At 46.6% G+C, this 19,527-nt stretch overlaps 1 protein-coding gene across 5 annotated transcripts in view; it reads right to left on the reverse strand.

Moving 5' to 3' along the window:
• The window catches only part of LOC128765526 (target of Nesh-SH3), a 29,593-nt gene that overhangs the window by 831 nt on the left and 9,235 nt on the right, over nt 1-19,527 (reverse strand). Inside the window, exons 6-22 of one of the 5 annotated variants that reach the window (XM_053876209.1) lie at nt 19,191-19,234; nt 18,738-18,774; nt 18,405-18,464; nt 12,324-14,729; nt 11,830-11,907; nt 11,300-11,479; nt 10,778-10,843; nt 8,118-8,186; nt 6,312-6,407; nt 6,112-6,231; nt 5,623-5,712; nt 5,327-5,536; nt 5,156-5,261; nt 3,817-3,896; nt 3,528-3,557; nt 3,292-3,450; nt 37-159 (exon numbers count right to left, since the gene is read on the reverse strand). In XM_053876209.1, the coding sequence (XP_053732184.1) occupies nt 37-159; nt 3,292-3,450; nt 3,528-3,557; nt 3,817-3,896; nt 5,156-5,261; nt 5,327-5,536; nt 5,623-5,712; nt 6,112-6,231; nt 6,312-6,407; nt 8,118-8,186; nt 10,778-10,843; nt 11,300-11,479; nt 11,830-11,907; nt 12,324-14,729; nt 18,405-18,464; nt 18,738-18,774; nt 19,191-19,234 (3,954 nt within the window). The remainder of the gene's footprint in view (nt 1-36; nt 160-3,291; nt 3,451-3,527; nt 3,558-3,816; nt 3,897-5,155; nt 5,262-5,326; nt 5,537-5,622; nt 5,713-6,111; nt 6,232-6,311; nt 6,408-8,117; nt 8,187-10,777; nt 10,844-11,299; nt 11,480-11,829; nt 11,908-12,323; nt 14,730-18,404; nt 18,465-18,737; nt 18,775-19,190; nt 19,235-19,527) is intronic. The other 4 variants (XM_053876210.1, XM_053876211.1, XM_053876212.1 and 1 more) reach the window with 4 other exon arrangements.

The raw sequence follows: 19,527 nt of genomic DNA on the forward strand, positions 1-19,527 counted from the left end.
TCGGCAAAATAAAGGCATTATGGGACGGCGAAGGACCTGGTCGGGATGGTAACTGGTCGGCGAACATTTGTGTGCCTGTTCGTCCGTCCAGGAAGGAGTCCACAAACTGACAGTGGTCCTCACCGTACCCAGTCTGGTCCCCGATGTTGTAGAACTTTCCTATAAAGAAAACACTTGTCAAATTAACCCGGCGCTGGTAGCGCTGAACATTTGGATTTGCTTTAAATTAGGATTGGATTTTGACCAACGGGGGCGCTAAAGGTGACATGGCGGCCCACATTTGGCTCCAGAGCGTTATGTTTAGCAACACGTTTCATTTTAAATGAGGAACCATTTCATTTAACTGAAGCAGGCTGGCGCAGCTCTGTTGTAGAGTTGCTAGCTAGCATGGCTTCCGCGAGGCGAGCGCTCAGCTTGGATCCTGCTGACTGGGTCACAGGCCGGTCAACTTTCAGAATTCACAAAACAATATCTGGCAACAATCAAAACACATTAACCAAGAGCTATTTTAAAACGCGGAGGCCCAACCGCTGCACAGGAAACTGCTGATGACAGACTTTTAAAGCGAAGACAATTTGGAGTAATTGACCGGACTGTAAATATAATTCCCCAAACTTCTCAATGGATGGAAACTTCAGCCGTTATTTTTCTGCAACCAGATGAAGTGGAAAATGCTGCGTGAATCAAAAAGTGTTCTCCAGGATGGACGTAATCACCTGAGCCCATCTGCTGTTGACAGAAATATTCAGTGAGAACTCATTCACCAGGAAGAAAAAGAGCATCTGTTGGACAGTTTTTCAGTTTTGCTGCTTGTTGTTGTATGAGTTGGCTGCCTCGGCGATGATTCTCTGCTCTTGGCGTTTCACCGTCGGGGTATTTCGCAATGTATTTGTGCGTGTGCACGTTGAACTGTGTATTCAAGAGTGTCTCGACGGCAGTGCTGCAGCCTCACAGTAGAAGGTTTGAACGATGGTTTCCTCCCATTTAAATGATGCCGTCCATCGGTAGTGTGGAGGCCTTTTCATGACCATTCATGTGGCTCATTTAACTGAGAATTTAAGACTCCTTTTTGAGCAACAATGGTTCTGGCTCGAACCCGAGGTGGGTGAACCTAACTGTCCAGCATCCCGAGCTTCAGTTCCTAACACTAGAAGAGACAAACTGCATCCTTTGATCCTCTCATGTTCAGTGTTTTGACGTCTGTCGATTTACCTCAGCAGCGCTGGTGTTTTCGGTTCGGCTCTTTTCACTCCTCCCCAAACAAACAGACACGATTGGTTCATTCAAAGTACAAACCAAGACATGAATCCGGGCGACTATTAAAGGATTAAATCTGTCAGTTTCAATCGATGATTTGAAGATGCGGCCTGGTTTCCTACACACGTTTCACAGGGAGGGATTAGGAAACCGCTGCTGTCTGTGTGTTGACGCTTCAGTGTTAATGACGCCGACTGCAGAAAATGAGTCCAGAACTCATTCAGGATAGACTGCACGTTATTAGCTAACTAGCTGAGGATGCTGTGGTGGTGGTAGTGGTGACTACTGCAGCTACATGGGGTGAGAAGCTTTGTGTTTTTGTGGCTTTGTTGCACTTTGCCTCTTCTGTCTGCAGCTATTTGTCTGTGTTGCTCACGTGCGCTCCTGATAAGCAGTTTACACCATCTCCCGCGAGTGTTTAGAGTCTGGCCTGCAAGTCAGAAATGAACGAGACAAGACTGCGATGGAGATCACGATGAAGAATTTCTCAGGAGTGGATCGTCTCCCGGGTCGATCAGCCTGGGAGTTATTTGTGGTTGGAATCCGATCCGGTGGGACGATTTGCAGACAGGTTTGCTTATGCAAGTTTTCAAGGCGAAGGAAACTCCAGTCTATGTTGATACGGCTGCATTCATCACTGTGTCTGGTACCTCTGCCAGGGAGGAGAGCGGCGGTCCAAAACTCGGATTATTCCAAAAGTGTGATCCGTGATTTGCCAAAACAGACATCACCACCAGTGTTTTTCATTTGGTGGAGCTGTAATGTTCAGGCCAAACTGGCTTCAGCCAGCGTTGCTGGGGAGGTCTGTGGAGGACCAGGGAAGGTGAACATGTAGGAGCGAAAATATCCTTAGTTGTTGTGGTTATTATGGGCTGGCTTCCTCTGTGGTGGGGAGTCTACATGGTGAGCAGGAGTTTTATCATACATCATCACGTGCAGCACGAGGTTCTACTTCTGAGGGGAAGTTCTTGTCAGACACGAGGTGTAAGAGATGATGAAGATCGGAATTGAGTGTGTCGGAGGGACAGAGGAGAAGTTTGGAGATGAAGTCAGGGAAGTCTACATGGGGAGCATGAGTTTTATCATAGATCATCACATGCAGCACGAGGTTCTACTTCTGAGGGGAAGTTCTTGTCAGACACGAGGTGTAAGAGATGATCGGAATTGAGTGTGTCGGAGGGACGGAGGAGAAGTTTGGAGATGAAGTCAGGGAAGTCTACATGGGGAGCATGAGTTTTATCATAGATCATCACATGCAGCACGAGGTTCTACTTCTGAGGGGAAGTTCTTGTCAGACACGAGGTGTAAGAGAGGATCGGAATTGAGTGTGTCGGAGGGACGGAGGAGAAGTTTGGAGATGAAGTCAGGGAAGTCTACATGGGGAGCATGAGTTTTATCATACATCATCACATGCAGCACGAGGTTTTACTTCTCAGGGGAAGTTCTTGTCAAACAGGAGGCATCAGAGAAGACCGGTATTGAGTGTGTTGAGAGGAGATGTTTGGAGATGAAGTCAGGGAAATCAGATGGTTTGTGGAGACAGTGTCGGACCAAGAAGGTTGGAGAGGAAGAAAACAACCAACGAGACTCTTGGTGAAAGAGGACTCGAAGAGGATAATGCAGACAGGTTTAAGCAGAGGACATGGGCAATTTTCAACTTGACATCGTGGCATGTAACACCGATGTGCTTTGGGTTTGTGCAAGAATTCCTGCCTCTTTAACAGTATTTAAAAGAAAAGGTGGGTTGGTTATTTTTATTCACTAATGCTTGGTTATGTCCTACACTTATACAGCGCTTTTCCGGTGGGAAAAAGACTGGACCGTAAGAGCTCTGTAATGCTGCTGCCACCTGCTGTCAGCTTGAGATCAGTGCGGTCATTGATATTTCAAGAGTGAATTAGATGGACATACTAAATGTTGAGCAATAATCCTGGGTAAAAGTCACCGTGTGTGGAGCAGAGGTTTGTGCTCACGACATTGTCTCTTTCAAATGGTTGCTATTCATATTCAGGCAGATGGAAGCTCAGATTTTACCATTCAGCGAGTCGCTCAGGTAGATCTTGTATCTCAGGGAGTTGCAGAGTTGGATGCCCACAAACTTCCGGTACCAAGTCCTCTTCACGTACATCTTGCCGTTGCATTCCGAGTAGGAGTCGGCTTTAAAGGGGAACTGAGTCCAGATGGCGTCTTTTCCTGCAGCGTTACAGGCAATCATGGCTTGTTTGAACATAGTTAAAAGCACATCAGCGCGAGCAAAGGATAATATTTACCTGAAACGTTCTCGCTCACCCGAGGGTCCGCTGCAAATACAAATGAGGCGCTAATGAATATTGACATTCCGTTCAGGAGTTGAATTGTGCCCCTAAATGGTCCTTTTTAGCGTTACGATCCCGAATTAAATCACGTAAAAACCTTCGCTGATGCACTCGGGGGTGCGGGGGGGTGTTTACGAGCAATCCTTGTCTCAATTCCCGAGGAAATATTCACGCTACTGAGCGCCTTTGAAGCTCGGCATCAGAGGTGCTACGCTAAGATCATCAGTGTGTGGTAATGACTTGCCTGACTCGGTGCTGAATGACACCAGATCGCTGGAGGGTCCCGTTCCCAGCTCGTTTTTCGGGGTCACTTTGAACTCATAGCTGAAAGGACAATATCTTATGAAAAACGTGCATTGACAGAAACATGGAAGCAAACGCAGACATCAAGAAGTGTTCGGTTTTCACTCTCTTTTCGAGCCTTGGGCAACACACACACACACACACACACACACAGCTGATGGTTATTCCGCACGGTGCAGTCAGATGTCCTGGCAAGTGTTTGGGTCTCAAACTCCAGCCCAGGAAAAGGTTCTGGTGAGTTGCGAGTTTCCAGATGCGGAGATCCAATTAAAAACCCACTCCACCCACAGTGACCATTTTGTTTTTGCTCCACCAAAATGATTCAGTTCTCTTTTGCTGGTGGGAGATTTTGCGCGAGATAGTCGACGTGGTGATCTTCAGCCATGCTTCTGTCTGGTGGCCTTGAATAGCTTCCTCACTGACGTCACTGGCTGCTCTGCTCCCTCTCCAGCTTCGTGTTAGTGATAGAGGATGGAAGCAGGACTGTGGCACGACCGCAACTGAGCCAAACCATTGCATTGTCGCTCATGAGTTGTAACAAATGGCTGGTTGTCAAGTGGAGTTTGCGCCATCCGTGTTGCAAGTTAATGCATTCGATTTTCAATTGAGTCAAAGGTTTCCCCTCCTGTGGCATGTGTGCTCCACCATACTGTCCAACACGGTTAGGGCAAAGGGTGGGCCTCCTCCACCAAACGTCGCTGAGCTAGACATCGGTATGACTCGCTGTTATGATGCAGGGGCCTAAACATTTTTCAATGTTTAGGTCTGGCAAGTGTCTCAAAAGGGATCTCAACGCCTATGAAGCTGCCTCCTGTTCAGGGATTTTGGAGGGTGGAGTTCATCCCATCCTATCTCCAAGGGGGACACATGCGTTTTAAGACGTTCTTCAAGTTACTTTCTCCTGGTATAAATAGCACCTTATCTGGCGTGGCTTCTCACCGCCGCCAAAGGAGCACCATCCCATGGCAAACCCCTAACCCTAACTACCTTTCTTTTACGCATTGTGCTGCCCACAGTCAGTCGCCATACACCACTAGGCTTTTAGCTAGGAGGGCGTCTGGGCATCTGCAAAACATGACATAAGCGTAGCTTGGCCGCCAGATGCCGCCATATACCAAGCTACGGTCGAGAATCGGGCATCCATTTTCTCATGTTTTGCAGACGCCCAGACGCCCTCCTAGCTAAAAGCCTGTATAACGCAGCATTCGGCGCCAGCATATCATGCAAAAGCCGCTTGAGTCGCAATGCTTTGGGAATGAGACCGTGCTGCACAAACGTACCTGCTCTCGGGTTTGAGATTCTCAACCGCTGTGTGCGTCTGGTTCGTCGTCAATATAGAGACTTCCTGGCCATTTGGTCCCTTAGTGGTCGATACAACTTCATATTCTAGACAAAGAAAAATAATTTGGGTTTTAATATCACGCATGACGTCGCCTGGTAACAGTCTTCACCTTTGGTCTCATTATCGGATTTCTCCCAGTCCAGAATGACGAATGAAGGGCAGCCTTCCACCGTGACCACGGTGAGGTTGGAGGGCGCCACGCTGGGGGGATTGGTCACATTCCTGTCGACGCCTTCTTCGTCTGGGAAGTAGGCCAGGGAGGACGTGATGGAGCACGGCTCGTTTGGCTTTTTATCAGTCTTGTAGACCACATGGTCAGCTGCAGATAGTGAAGACGACGAAGAAAGATTTCGTTGGTCATGTCTAGCTGCTGATGGAACGCAACAAATAAAACACAGAACCCACCAGTGTACCGCTTCCTGCCCATGGCGTCGACATCTGACGTCGGCTGGGAACTGAAAATTGATGAATTCTCATTTTTGTCAAAGCGGGTGGCTGGAATGGAAGCGGGAAAATTCAGGTAAGAAACGTGTATCTTGTGCCGTACAATCTAGAGTGTACGTGCCTGGTTGGAGTCATCGTACCATCCAATTCTCTATTCAGGCCAATGCATTTTTGTCATTTACCTGAGGGGCCACCTATGGGTTTGGGTTACCTGTGGCTGTCGTGGGTAACAGTTACTGTATAGCGGTTCCCATGTTGCGTACTGGCTGCATCCTGAGCTCAGCGAAGATCCAACTGATCGCTTCATAGACATTGCTCTAAAGAGTTGCGTTTCCGTGTGTTGTATTGTGAATTTCTCTCAAGATTAAAACGATAGGTTCCTCATCTTTGGCGGGTTTTGTCACCGAAGGTTTTCGAGGAAGATGGCCGCTATCGAAGAGATGGCCTCACCGTTGAAAGTGATGTCGCTGAAACTGTTCACTGCCGGGGTGGCGTTAGTCGTCTGCCGCTTTGGGAGAGGAGGTAGTGGCTTCAAGATGGCCGCCTTGTCTGCTTTTTTCAAGTCCATTTCTGGGAGCAAAAGAGAGCAGCATTGTTTTGTCACGATAATGAACGACAACAACCGCAAAATCATTTCAAGTCATATTTACTCAGGCTTTTCAGGGCAGGGGTTGTTGTCTGCTGCCTTGACACTAATGGCTTCGAGAAGGACATCTTGTCTCCTTGCTTCAGATCCATGGGTTTATCTGAGGACAGAGGAAGAAATGGTTTTTCTTTCTGCTCCCACAGTTGTGATCCATCTGCTCTGGCCATCTTTGCTCAGCAACTCTGTGGCCTTTTGCTCGGCTGCTGAAAGATCACAGGCTGATCGTTGTGTAATGAGATATTGATGGGGGAGAAGAAGTCCGCCAGAAAGAGTCTGTTGGCAGCAAACGTGCAAACACTCTGTGAAATATACATGTTGTTAATTTGACGGCTCCCAAGAGCCGTGATTTCTCAAAATGGAAATGTAGAAGAGAAGAAGTAGTGCAGCATGGTGGCGACTGTTGGTGCAGGAACACCTCGTAATCTGACGCTACAGGCCCAAGTCTGAAGAGATGAGTCAGTTTCATGGCTGACTGTGCCTGACCAGACCTCCCATTACTGACTCCGGCCACCTGGGGGCAGTATGCACAGAAGTGTAGTTTCAGCGCGAACAGCCGTCTCTGTCAAAGACTTGTTAATGTGGCAAAACAAAAACACTTGTAACAATGTATATTTCTGTTGAGCCTTGACTCAGAGTCAGCCTTCATTGTTGCGAATAAATATTTTACCTGCTAGCATTTTCTGACTCATTAATCGGTGTCAAACGTGGCACAGTGAGTCAGGCTCACAAGGTACTATATATACCAAGTGACCTCACAGTCATGTAGTGACTTGGGGTTAAAACACGGGGTGGCACTGTGTTTTAACCCCAACACAGCGCTGGAAACCTTGCACAGCGCCACCCCGTGTTTTAACCCCGACCTGAAGTGTCCTGGACATGTAGAATAGTCCAGTCAAGTGCAGCATATGGCGTCGGAAATGCCATTGAAGGAGAAAACATCATTCCATTGAGAGCCCTTTGTGTCAACACGCAGAAGGCTGACTAGTTCTGTGTCAGTGTTGGACGAAGTAGTCCACTTTACAACGGTCAATGCCATACGACTGAGAGCTGCTTTTTCCCGCCCAAGTACCGACAAGGCATCCTGTACACTCGCAGAGTATCAGTGCCATTTTCCTGCATTTAACTCTGGGTTTTCTGGGCCAAAATACAAGAAAGATCTGGGACAAACTCCACCTCTCTGGATGGACTTGAGTCCGGGGCCTAATCCCGGTTCATTTGCATTCACATTTCAACATTTTTGGCACTATGTACTTCGAGTTTTGGTGGAGATGATAGTGGGAAAGCCCCCATATACTTGAGGTTTGCGAGTGTTTCTGACACTGTGACAGCGGTGGGATGGTGTGTGTGATGGGTAACTGAACACTGTTTGGGGATGAAGAAGGTCAGGTGACGCAGCATGACGGATAAGCGGTTGAGTCAAGTGCAATGGCAGGTTTCCCTGTGGGAATGTTACAGCGACTGCCACCCGAGTGGCACCTGTGTTCCCCACTTCTCTTCGTGAGAGGACGATTGATTCCGTGCGCCCACACTAATGTCGCCCCATTTGTTTGTCTGAAAGTGCAGGATATTCAGCCAAAGCTGAAGGAGAACCATCCAACTTGATGGGATGTCGACTTTGCAGTGAACAAATGTGCTTCATGTGGAGGTAGTAAACAAATGCTTTCACCACTAAGGAATCTAGGCCACGCTGTTACAGGCTTCATCTTCTAGTAAACTACATTTACAGTTCATATGGTCGTGATACTGACAGAACATTAAAAAAGCAGCGCGGCGATTGCCATTAAATGTTGGTCCAAGCATCTGCCCTTACCGTGTTCATTGGGAATCCCCACCAGGTTGGGTCTCTTCACGGGCTTCACAGGCACAGAGGGGTGCAGAACTGCACACAACACAACACACAACTTTAGACTGACAATGCTGGCTGCCCCAAAGTTGGCCGGCCCTGGAGAAGAGGCAGAGCACTGAAAACAATCATGTTTAATAGTGCAATAACGTGAAGAGGAATGCCATGGATCTGCAAAGAGAGTGATGCTTGAGCAGAGGGGAAGACCGCTGCGAGGCTTTGCAACATGAGTTCACACACCAAGGCATGAAACAAGCAACAATAAAGCACATGAAAGCCAGGCAGGTTGCACCAGCCGCCACAGTCGGGGTCTGTGACTGATCAAAGAGGAAATCGGCAACACGCAAATGTGGCGCTTTTCAGATTTGCTCTCTGAATGAACAACCGCTTCTTCTCCATAAGAAAGTTAATGAAGGCTGACTTCTTGTTTCTAGTGCTGAAACTCAGTATCACTCCAGAAATGTCAAGGTTTTGACGCAACATTTCATTTTTCACTTCTTTTTTTTTTTTGCTCTATAATCACATAAACAGGGATTAGAATTCCGTATTCCACGCCAGCACCATGGATATTTCTGCTCCGGCCATCATCGGTATTCCAACAGCACTCAATTTCCAAATCAATTCTCATGAATTTGTGTCCTCACTGGACACTCCTCGAGTTGACCTCCACACAAATCACTTCGATCCGACTGTCATCCAAAGACTTATCCACAGAGACTAGGAAGACAAAGTGAAATAGGATCTGCCAAAAAGACTCAGATGTGTGCCCCCAGACTATAACCAGCTTATCGCTCTGCTAATAGCAACCACCTGTAGGAAGTCCAGCAATATTTTAGGGCCCAATTTGGTTGTCCATCTTCACAAAGTCGGGGAGAACAAAAAGGAGACGAAGCGATAAAACCTGATGTTAACAAGACTCCGCAGAAAGCGAAGGTTGACGCAGAGCGCCTGGTGCGTCACGGTTAGCTGTGTGATTTAAAGCAGCAGTGAGAACTGGTTTCTGTCAGATATCTTCATCTTCCGCGGAGTGAGAATGTAAAAATGTGAGCGATCCAAACACTGCGATTTGGTCAAGAAAAACATTCCGCCTGAAAATACACTCCACCGTCTCACACCACTGAGGGTGTTGTTTTTGCAACCAGAATCAAATTCCTTGGATGGGACTCGCAGGTTGACACGGCCCATTAAACACACCAGTCCCTTTAAGCCTCAAGGCTAAGTCCGCTTTCATTCGCCAACATGAAACCACCCTCTCCAAAATGCATTTCATTAGCTCACTAAATCATGAAGTATCTCAAAAGACAAGCCGAAGGCAAAATACCTCAGTATATTGTATTATAAGTTAGTAAAAAAAAACAAACCCTGGATTCTCAAAGTCTTTAACACTAACCTTGCATCCACCCATTTTCTTCAGCTAAAGCAGCAGCCGAAGTTTAGAGGCCCCAGACTTCCTTCTTACAGAGACCTCCCACTGTCGAATAACTCAGGTTTGGCCCCATCAACTGAGAGACATATAATCTGTGGATCAACCTCAATAACGTGGCGTCTAGTCAGAACTAGCTGCCTTTTTGTGAGATTATTTTAATGTGTCCCGCGTTTCAGCCTACTTCTATGGAACAGTCCAGACTACCTGCTTCACTGAGAATCAGCTTCAGTTCCTGAAATATGTGACGTAGACATTGATACAAGAGTCTCCAGGTAGCTCAACTCTCTCATAAAACCTTACTAGCCGTGGAACCAGTAGCTGAGGGCAAAATATCTACCATCTCATGACCTACGAAGCAAAGAATATGATGTATATTGTCTGTCTGTAAGGACAACAACTCAAAAGTAGATGAATGGATTTAAATTTTCTTTTCGTTTTGTTTGTTTTTTCGGACAAATGACTGAATTCGGGAGGTGTTCCGAATTACCATCTGGAGCCATGAAACTGGGCAACATTAATTCTAGGTTGAAAAAAAACAATAATTCAGTTTAGGATTGAATGGTTCGCCGGAGGTCTGTGCTCCCTGAGTGCGTTTCTAGAGTCGGTAACTTCACGAACTAGACTACATGTACAGGAAAAAAAGGCAGGAACGGTCAATGGGAGCTTTGTATTTGGGTGGCGAGCTTTGAATAGAAGTTCTTCCAGAGGGACTGGCAAATCCTGGAAGACCTCTGAAACCATCCAAGTTTCCAGAAACAACACACACCAGCTGCGACATGAGACTGAAGCACCACTTTTCTTTGCGACGCTCAGGAGTGATTGGAGCATCGCAGTGAATGCATGTGGTCCAGACTTGGTTTGCAACTCAAGATGGACTCAATTACGGTAATTGACTAAGCATGCCCAGTAGAATGGAAACAAAGTCGTTGGACCTCAAAGGGGGTTCGGTACCACATGTAGCAGTCCTGCTGATGAGTGGTCCGGTTACCAGTAAACGGCAGGACAGGTGAACGAATTGCAGTGGCTTCAGTTTCAGTCGGGTTTTTTTTTTGCAGTTGACACAAGACACAGTGACGGGCGAGTCGACAACAACGAAGCGTGAGAGGACTGTGACAGAAGCACACGTCGCCGCGACTGTGTGGGACGTGACAGTGCCGCGCGTGTTAGTGCATGAGGAACACTGAAAGCTCATTGTCTTTACCAAGTTGATCTTTGGACCATACCACGGGCTTAGGACGAGCAATGCCCCTATGCTGCGCCCCGCCGGCTGTTGGAGGGAAAAACATCTTTGTTAGCCTTTCTCTGGAACAAACAGGTCAAAAGAAAAGAAGTGAGTGTGGTGAAGCCGGATTGTTTGGTTAGCTGCAAGCTCATTAACCAACAATGTCGAGGCGGAATTGGCCAGACTCATGCCTTCAGCCGGGCCTACTCCCCGCTCTCCGTAACTCGCTCACGCAGCAGAAACACAAAGTGGGAAGGATGGAGTGAGTGGCTGTGATGACAGTTCTGTCGGCACCATGCTTTATTTGGCGTGGTTGGTTTGTAACGTGGTGCGTCTCGGCCAGCGTCTTCCTCCCATGAGGCCAGCAAGAAGTCATTTTTAATCAGACGCGAATAGAGCTTCAGGTGCGAGTGCAAAGAGAAAGCAGAGAGGCTGTTTTTTTTCCTGCGGTCATCTGAAAAAAAAGGCCATAGACGGGATAGAAATGAAGTGCTCCATTACCCTTGGGTGTGTTGGAGCTAGGAGAGGGGGTGAGTGTCTTTGACGGAGGGATAGATCTGCCACCGTTACGGGTGGAGTCAGGAGGAACTCTGTCGCGAAACAGCGTTGCATTTCGTCCGGCCGGATTAGCCGCAGAGCTAGTGGAAGAGCGAGCGTCCTCGACAACGGACGGTCCGGTACCTAGATGAGCAGAAAGGCAATTGGTGCGGTTAACAAGAGACTCCACGGCGCTCAACCTGAATGGAATGAATGACAGAGCAGAATGCAGAGGAGTGACGGACGAAGATGACGGACACATGAAGGTAGACACATGAGCCAGGCTGCGCTGGTTGCAGGTGGGTGAGGCGCGTGTGCTGGGTGGAAAGTAAAGGCACACATGGAGGTAGGGATAATGACCAGGTGGCGTGTGTTGGATGAAGATGGAAATGGGGAAGCGCTGACATCATTCAACGGCTCGACGTACAACTGAAAGCATTGTGTTCCATGGGATTTGCCCAAAGCAGACATGGTAACGGGACAGTGGGGTTTACCATGATGGTAACTAGCAGGGGTTTCTGTAGCCAGGGCAGGTTGAGGTAGAGGCTTGCCCCCTTCCGCTGGACTAGGAGCTGTATGAAAGAAAACTCTTTATCTAAGATGATATGAACGTACAGTTCAGGATATATATGTATATTTTTTTGGTTTGGTTTAAATGAATTGGTTTAAATCCTTGCATAAATGTGTTATATAAAACACCATCAACAAACCCAAGTGGAACTGATTTTCTGGCTGTGTCCCACACGGAGGTAGGCCAAACGCAGAGGTGAAAGTGGGAGGAGGGTTCAGGCCAGGAAATCAAGCCTTTGGCCTTCGCTCTTATTCACTGGAACTCACCCTCCCTGGTCGTTATGTCAAACAGTTTGTTGTTGATGTTGCTTCATATTTATAAGTCACACATTTATACTTGGATTCTTATTGTTTATTTCACTACGGTAAATGTCAGATTTTAATATTTTCATACTGTTGTGGAGAATGCAAGGTTTACCGGCTGGGACTGATGGAAGGGTCTTGGTTGGGTCACTCTTGGTCGGAAGTTGAATTTGAATCCCAGGTTGAGGTTGGTAGTTAGATGCCGGGAGGGACATGGGGGGAACTTCTGTGTTAAGCATTTGGACTATTGATGGTTGAGTTGTGGGTGGAACATGTGATAGTTGCTGGACCTTTGTCTTTGGTTCTTTATTTAGCTCTCCATTCTTTGGTTCTACGTTCAAACTGGGTGTCTGCTGAGTTATCTTTGGTTCTGTGTACAACCTGGGTGTCTGTTGACGTGTCCTGGGTTCTGTGTCTAACCCGAGTGTGGGTTGATGTCTCCTGGGTTCTGTGCCTAACCTGGGTGTCTGTTCATGTGTCCTGGGTTCTGTGTACAGCCTGGGTGTCTGTTGATTTGTCTTTGGTTCTGTGTCTAACCTGGATGTCTGTTGATGTCTCCTGGATTCTGTGTCTAACCTGGGTGTCTGTTCATGTGTCCTGGGTTCTGTGCCTAACCTGGTTGTCGGTTGATGTCTCCTGGGTTCTGTGTCTAACCTGGGTGTCGGTTGATCGGTCTTTGGTTCTGCGTTCAACCTGAGTGTCTGTTGATGTGTCCTGGGTTCTATGTCTAACCTGGGTGTTGGTTGATGTCTCCTGGGTTCTGTGCCTAACTTGGGTGTCTGTTCATGTGTCCTGGGTTCTGTGTACAACCCGGGTGTCTGTTGATGCGTTCTGGGTTCTGTGCCTAACTTGGGTGTGGGTTGATGTGTCCTGGTTTCTGTGCCTAACCTGGGTGTCTGTTGATGTCTCATGGGTTCTGTGTCTGACCTGGGTGTCTGTTGACATGTCCTGGGTTCTGTGTCTGACCGCAGTGTCTGTTGATGTCTCATGGGTTCTGTGTCTGAACTGGGTGTCTGTTGACGTGTCCTAGGTTCTGTGTCTAACCTGGGTGTCTGTTGACGTGTCCTGGGTTCTCTGTCTAACCTGGGTGTCGGTTGACGTGTCCTGGGTTCTGTGTCTAACCTGGGTGTCTGTTCATGTGTCCTAGGTTCTGTGTCTAACCTGGGTGTCGGTTGACGTGTCCTGGGTTCTGTGTCTAACCTGGGTGTCTGTTGACGTGTCCTGGGTTCTGTGTCTGAACTGGGCATCTGTTGACGCCTCCTGGGTTCTGTGTCTGACCTGGGTGTCGGTTGATGTCCCCTGGGTTCTGTGTCTGACCTGGGTGTCGGTTGATGTCTCCTGGGTTCTGTGTCTGACCTGGGTGTCGGTTGACGTGTCCTGGGTTCTCTGTCTAACCTGGGTGTCGGTTGACGTGTCCTAGGTTCTGTGTCTGACCTGGGTGTCTGTTGACGTGTCCTGGGTTCTGTGTCTGACCTGGGTGTCGGTTGACGTGTCCTGGGTTCTGCATTTAACTTGAGTGTGGGTTGATGTGTCTTTGACTGCACTTTTGGCCTGGGAATGGAAAACTCGAGACTAGGTTTAGGTTCTGATTGATCAAGGTCAAGGAGCTGTGGACTCGTCCTTGCTTGGTCATCAGGCTGATAATGTTGTTGATGCTGTACTTCACTTGGCGGCTTCGTCTGAGATTGTGTTCTCAATGTGCTGTGAGTCTTTGGTTCTCCTGCTTTAGTTTGTGGCCCCTGCTGCAAATTAGGCTGCAGAGTTTCAAGAACTCTCCCACTTTTGGTTTCAGTGAATTGGGTCTTGTTTTTCAGTGGTGGGTTTGTCTGAGCTTTTTTCAAAGAAACATGTTGTCGTTTCGGAGCTACAAATGGTGTGGTCTGGTTCTTTGCTTGGGATTTTGTCCTGGGCTGAGAAGTTTTATGGCGTTGGAGGCTGTGTTTGGGGGCCTCACTGGATTTGTGTGGCAGTTTAGATTCCTTCCTAGATGGCGATGGGTATTTGGGTGGCTGACCTGGTCTCTGCGAAAAGGGCTTGGTGGTGGTTTGTTTTTGTCTTTCACTCGCGATCTTGTCCGTGGGTGTCAGGTGGTGTTGTTTTGGCCCTGGTGTGACTGGCTTGGAAGTTGGTTGGGATTGTGGTCGCTCTGGAATCTGGGCAACTGGATGTGATGGGGATTGCTCTGGTGATGGATCTGTGGTCATGGTCTGTGGGTTTGCATGACTTTCTTTGCCAGTGTGAGTCAACACCTTTGAGCTGGCCTCTGTTTCGCGGAGTAACAGTTTTGGTCCCGTGATTGGTTTATATATTGAGGGTTGTTGGTGGTTCGGTTGCTCTAGATTTGTGTACGGCTCTCTCGGTTGTGGTGGACTGACCAAGGAGTCTGTGGGTGTCTGCGCTTGTTTCGGGTGCACTGGCAGAGGGGCCTCGGGTGCTGGTAAGGGCCGAGACAGGCTGTGCTTGGGGCCTATAGGGACCTTTTCGTGAGTGGGTGCGACAGATCTGAAGAGTTCTCCTTTGCCTGGATTGAGCAACAAAGAGAAAATATGGCCGTGACTTCTTGAAGCCGTAGACAATCGCCGTCAATATACCAAAAATTTTTTTTTAAAAAGACGATAGCAGCGGAAAGAGCAGAATGTCAGAGGGGCCACGTCTCTCAGAAGTGGAATCTCAGGATTTGCGAAAACCGTGGATGTAAGTGGGAATCCAATTTCAAAGACAGCACCACCATATGGACGCAATGCTGCAGCCATGTTGCTGCAGTGTCCCAGCAAGATGCCGACTTCACTTAATTGTCTGGGGCTCTTGGGCTTAGGGCCGGATTTCGACAGGCCTCTCTTGTTGAAAGGAAACAGAGGAGAAGGAAGAGGAAGTCAGAGGATAAGACAGTCTCCGGTAGCAAAGCGTATAAACAAGGCATTCCGCTCTTTTAGTACCTCAGCCGAACTTTATGGCCGTAAATGTGCTCAGGTACATTACTGTTGATGTTGGACCAACAAGGGCCTGTGAAGAGTAAAGTGTGTGCGAATGACATGTGTGTTCACTTGGCACTCGGCCACACACTACAGGAGTGTTCTAGTCATTGTGTTTGATTACCCATCAGGCATTAGCCACCTCCAGATTGTTGCGATTGTTGACATAGACATGTCTTTGTTGTCATTGGCTGCTCTGACTCTTTGGATTTCCACACTGTAGGATTAAATCTCATCTCTCCTCATATCTCCTCATATCTCATCTCCTATCTCCTCATATCTCCTCATATCTCATCTCATCTCCTCATCTCCTCATCTCTCATCTCTCATATCTCATCTCTCATCTCTCATCTCTCATATCTCATATCTCATCTCATCTCATCTCATCTCATCTCATCTCATATCTCCTCATATCTCATCTCATCTCCTCATATCTCATCTCTCATCTCATCTCTCATCTCTCATCTCTCATCTCTCATCTCTCATATCTCATATCTCATCTCATCTCATCTCATATCTCATCTCATCTCATCTCATCTCATCTCATCTCATCTCATCTCATCTCATATCTCCTCATATCTCATCTCTCATCTCATCTCCTCATATCTCATCTCTCATCTCATCTCCTCGTATCTCATCTCATATCTCATCTCTCATCTCATCTCCTCATATCTCATCTCTCATCTCATCTCCTCGTATCTCATCTCTCATCTCATCTCTCATCTCATATCTCATCTCATCTCCTCATATCTCATCTCTCATCTCATCTCCTCATATCTCATCTCTCATCTCATCTCCTCGTATCTCATCTCTCATCTCATATCTCATCTCTCATCTCATCTCCTCATATCTCATCTCTCATCTCATCTCCTCGTATCTCATCTCTCATCTCATATCTCATCTCTCATCTCTCATCTCATATCTCATCTCTCATCTCATATCTCATATCTCATCTCTCATCTCATATCTCATCTCTCATCTCATCTCATATCTCATATCTCATCTCTCATATCTCATCTCATCATATCTCATCATATCTCATCTCATCATATCTCATCTCATCTCATCTCTCATCTCTCATCTCTCATCTCATCTCATCTCTCATCTCTCATCTCATCATATCTCATCTCATCATATCTCATCTCATCATATCTCATCTCATCATATCTCATCTCATCATATCTCATCATATCTCATCTCATCATATCTCACATCTCATCTCATCTCATCTCATCTCATCTCATCTCATCTCCTCATCTCTCATATCTCATATCTCATCTCATATCTCATATCTCATATCTCATCTCTCATATCTCATATCTCATCTCATCTCATATCTCATCATATCTCATCTCCTCATATCTCATCTCATCTCATCTCCTCATATCTCATCTCTCATCTCATCTCTCATCTCATCTCCTCATATCTCATCTCTCATCTCATATCTCATATCTCATCTCTCATATCTCATCTCTCATATCTCATCATATCTCATCTCATCATATCTCATCTCATCTCATCTCTCATCTCTCATCTCATCTCATCTCTCATCTCTCATCTCTCATCTCATCATATCTCATCTCATCATATCTCATCTCATCATATCTCACATCTCATCTCATCTCATCTCATCTCATCTCATCTCATCTCCTCATCTCTCATATCTCATATCTCATCTCATATCTCATATCTCATATCTCATCTCTCATATCTCATATCTCATCTCATCTCATATCTCATCATATCTCATCTCCTCATATCTCATCTCATCTCATCTCCTCATATCTCATCTCTCATCTCATCTCTCATCTCATCTCCTCATATCTCATCTCTCATCTCATCTCCTCATATCTCATCTCTCATCTCATATCTCATATCTCATCTCTCATCTCATCTCATATCTCATATCTCATAGCTCATCTCATCATATCTCATCTCATCATATCTCATCATATCTCATCTCCTCATATCTCATCTCATCTCATCTCATCTCCTCATATCTCATCTCTCATCTCATCTCATCTCATCTCATCTCATCTCATCTCATCTCATCTCATCTCATCTCATCTCATCTCATCTCATCTCATCTCATCTCTCATATCGCTCACATCTCATATCGCTCACATCTCATATCTCATATCATATCTCATCTCTGTTGAGTAATCGTTCACGTATGTATTTACGTTTACGAGCTTCGAATGAGGTGTAATAACCTTTCCATGAAGTTTAATGGCTCCTTCACCCTCGCTGCTTATGAGCCTCACCAGTACCTGCAGGTCATTTGCCTTTCAAGTCACAACTCCGGCCACTGCAAGTCATTTTCTGCAGCGACATAGTTACAGCTACAATCCAATTAGAGATCGAGAAGTTTAAAACTAATTTCGAGTGCACCAAAGACTAGATCACTGACTTGTCATGTCCTGTCAGGCCAGCAAGTGGAGATGACGTCAAGCATTATTCTGGGGGAAAAAACTGCAAGTACAATGGGACTATGGATTAATATTTGGGAAAAAAAAAAAAAAGAGGGAAAATCGACTCTTGTGTTACGAGTCGATTTTAAAATTAGCTTCCCGTAATAAAATCTGCGACTATATCAATAAATAAAATGAATTATGTTTGGTTTAGTGTTTGAAAATTCGGCCCCTTGTGTGACGGACACCCTTGATTTAAAGGAGTCAAGAAGTCTCTGTCCGCGATTCACGGTATTTTACAGCCGAATCATTCTGTTCTTTTCTTTGAATGAATACTATTTGGAGCTATGTTTCCCTTCACCTGGACTGACTCCTGTAGTGTGAACCGGTCTGTGAACTCCGAAGCGTCTGATTCCACACTGACTGTAATCTGCTTGTTGCCATGCAGCCGAGTCTCAACTGACTCTCCAGGACGACTGCTCCATCCGAGCATGCAACGTCTGTTCATGCAGATCCACTTGGGGCACCTATCAGGAGCAACCTGCCATACTGGGTTTCATGTTCAGCCAGAATAAGATTGAAGATGCCTTTTCGTAACAGAGGTAGTGAACTGTTTACCGATGGACTTTTTGCTGATCAGAGGCTCTGTGGGTCCAGGGGTCGACAGTGAGTCCTGCTTAGTGGTTGGAGCTGACAAATATAGTGGTTTATGTTAGAGCTGTACCAGTATGTTAGTGTGAGCTGTTTGAATTCTGCTGGGAAAAAAAGTGAGTCACATGGTCTAGTAACTTAGTTAAGGGTTAAGTTAGTTACCAAGAGTTGTCTTTGTGGTTATGTTCTGGGCAACTCTGCCCTGAGTCCTGCTCGGGGAAACTGGCAGGGAGAGAGGCATGGAAGATTAATGTCAAGGAATCGAGAAGGAAGACGCCTCGGTGAACCTGGAAGAGAGCTTGCGTAATGTCGAGGAACAAACTGTAAACAAAGTTGGGATGTTGCGTCTCTGTAGCTGTTCTTGTCAAGAGCGAGAGGAAGAAAACCATCATCAGCAGTTGGCCTTTAAGGCTGAATTTCAGCAGAACATTCATCATAACAGACAAGTTCTAATCTTTTTTTTTTGTGTGTAAAAATAGAGCTATGACACCTTACCAGTGCGAGGATCGAAGTGTGGTCCTGGCATGTGTTTCTACGAACGAAAAGAGAAAGTACCACGAGTCAAAACATTTTTACTGAGAGTGAAAAGCAAAACTTCGATGAGAAAACGCAGGCACTTGATGGAGGAATTATCACTGTCTTTCCTCTAACAACGTCTCCTCCCTCTTTCCCTCCGACAGTATTTCGGTCCGCAAGGACTCTAACTCCAGTCTGCTCTTTTGGCTTGGCCTGAATCGGCCAGCCTCATGTAGTTTCCATTCAGCAGCTGGATGGAAACTTCAGGAGGCAAACAACCCTCAGAACAGTAGAAGCAGACGGCACATTCCAAATAAACACCATGTTCCCAAATATATTTGTGATTTACGGCCCCCGCTTCTCAATACGACGCCACTTTCAGCCATAAAGTGAGTTCATTTAAACATGAAACATGACGCGGCAAATACGTACCCCGGAGCCGGCACGGCTCTTCACGGTTGGCCTGATGACCTTCTCTGGAAACACAACGAGAACCTCATTATTTTTCTGTGAAAGCTGAAGTGATTTCAAACATCACACTTTCCAGATTAGCAGTGGAATCGTCCCTCTGGGGTTTCTTTTTTTAAGACTTGACAATTGCAGGTTGCCACGAGAGGATTTATTCTGGACTTTTATGTCGATTTGAAAATCTGCTGCCAATGAGGGGTCGGGCCAGTTCTGATACAGATGAGATGTGAAAACTTGGAAGAGCAGTTTAAAACCAGACAAATTGACTGGAGACAGATGCTGTGCTGGGGCCCCTGACTGG

Source organism: Synchiropus splendidus, chromosome 10 (genome assembly GCF_027744825.2).
Source record: "Synchiropus splendidus isolate RoL2022-P1 chromosome 10, RoL_Sspl_1.0, whole genome shotgun sequence".
Taxonomy (NCBI): domain Eukaryota; kingdom Metazoa; phylum Chordata; class Actinopteri; order Syngnathiformes; family Callionymidae; genus Synchiropus; species Synchiropus splendidus.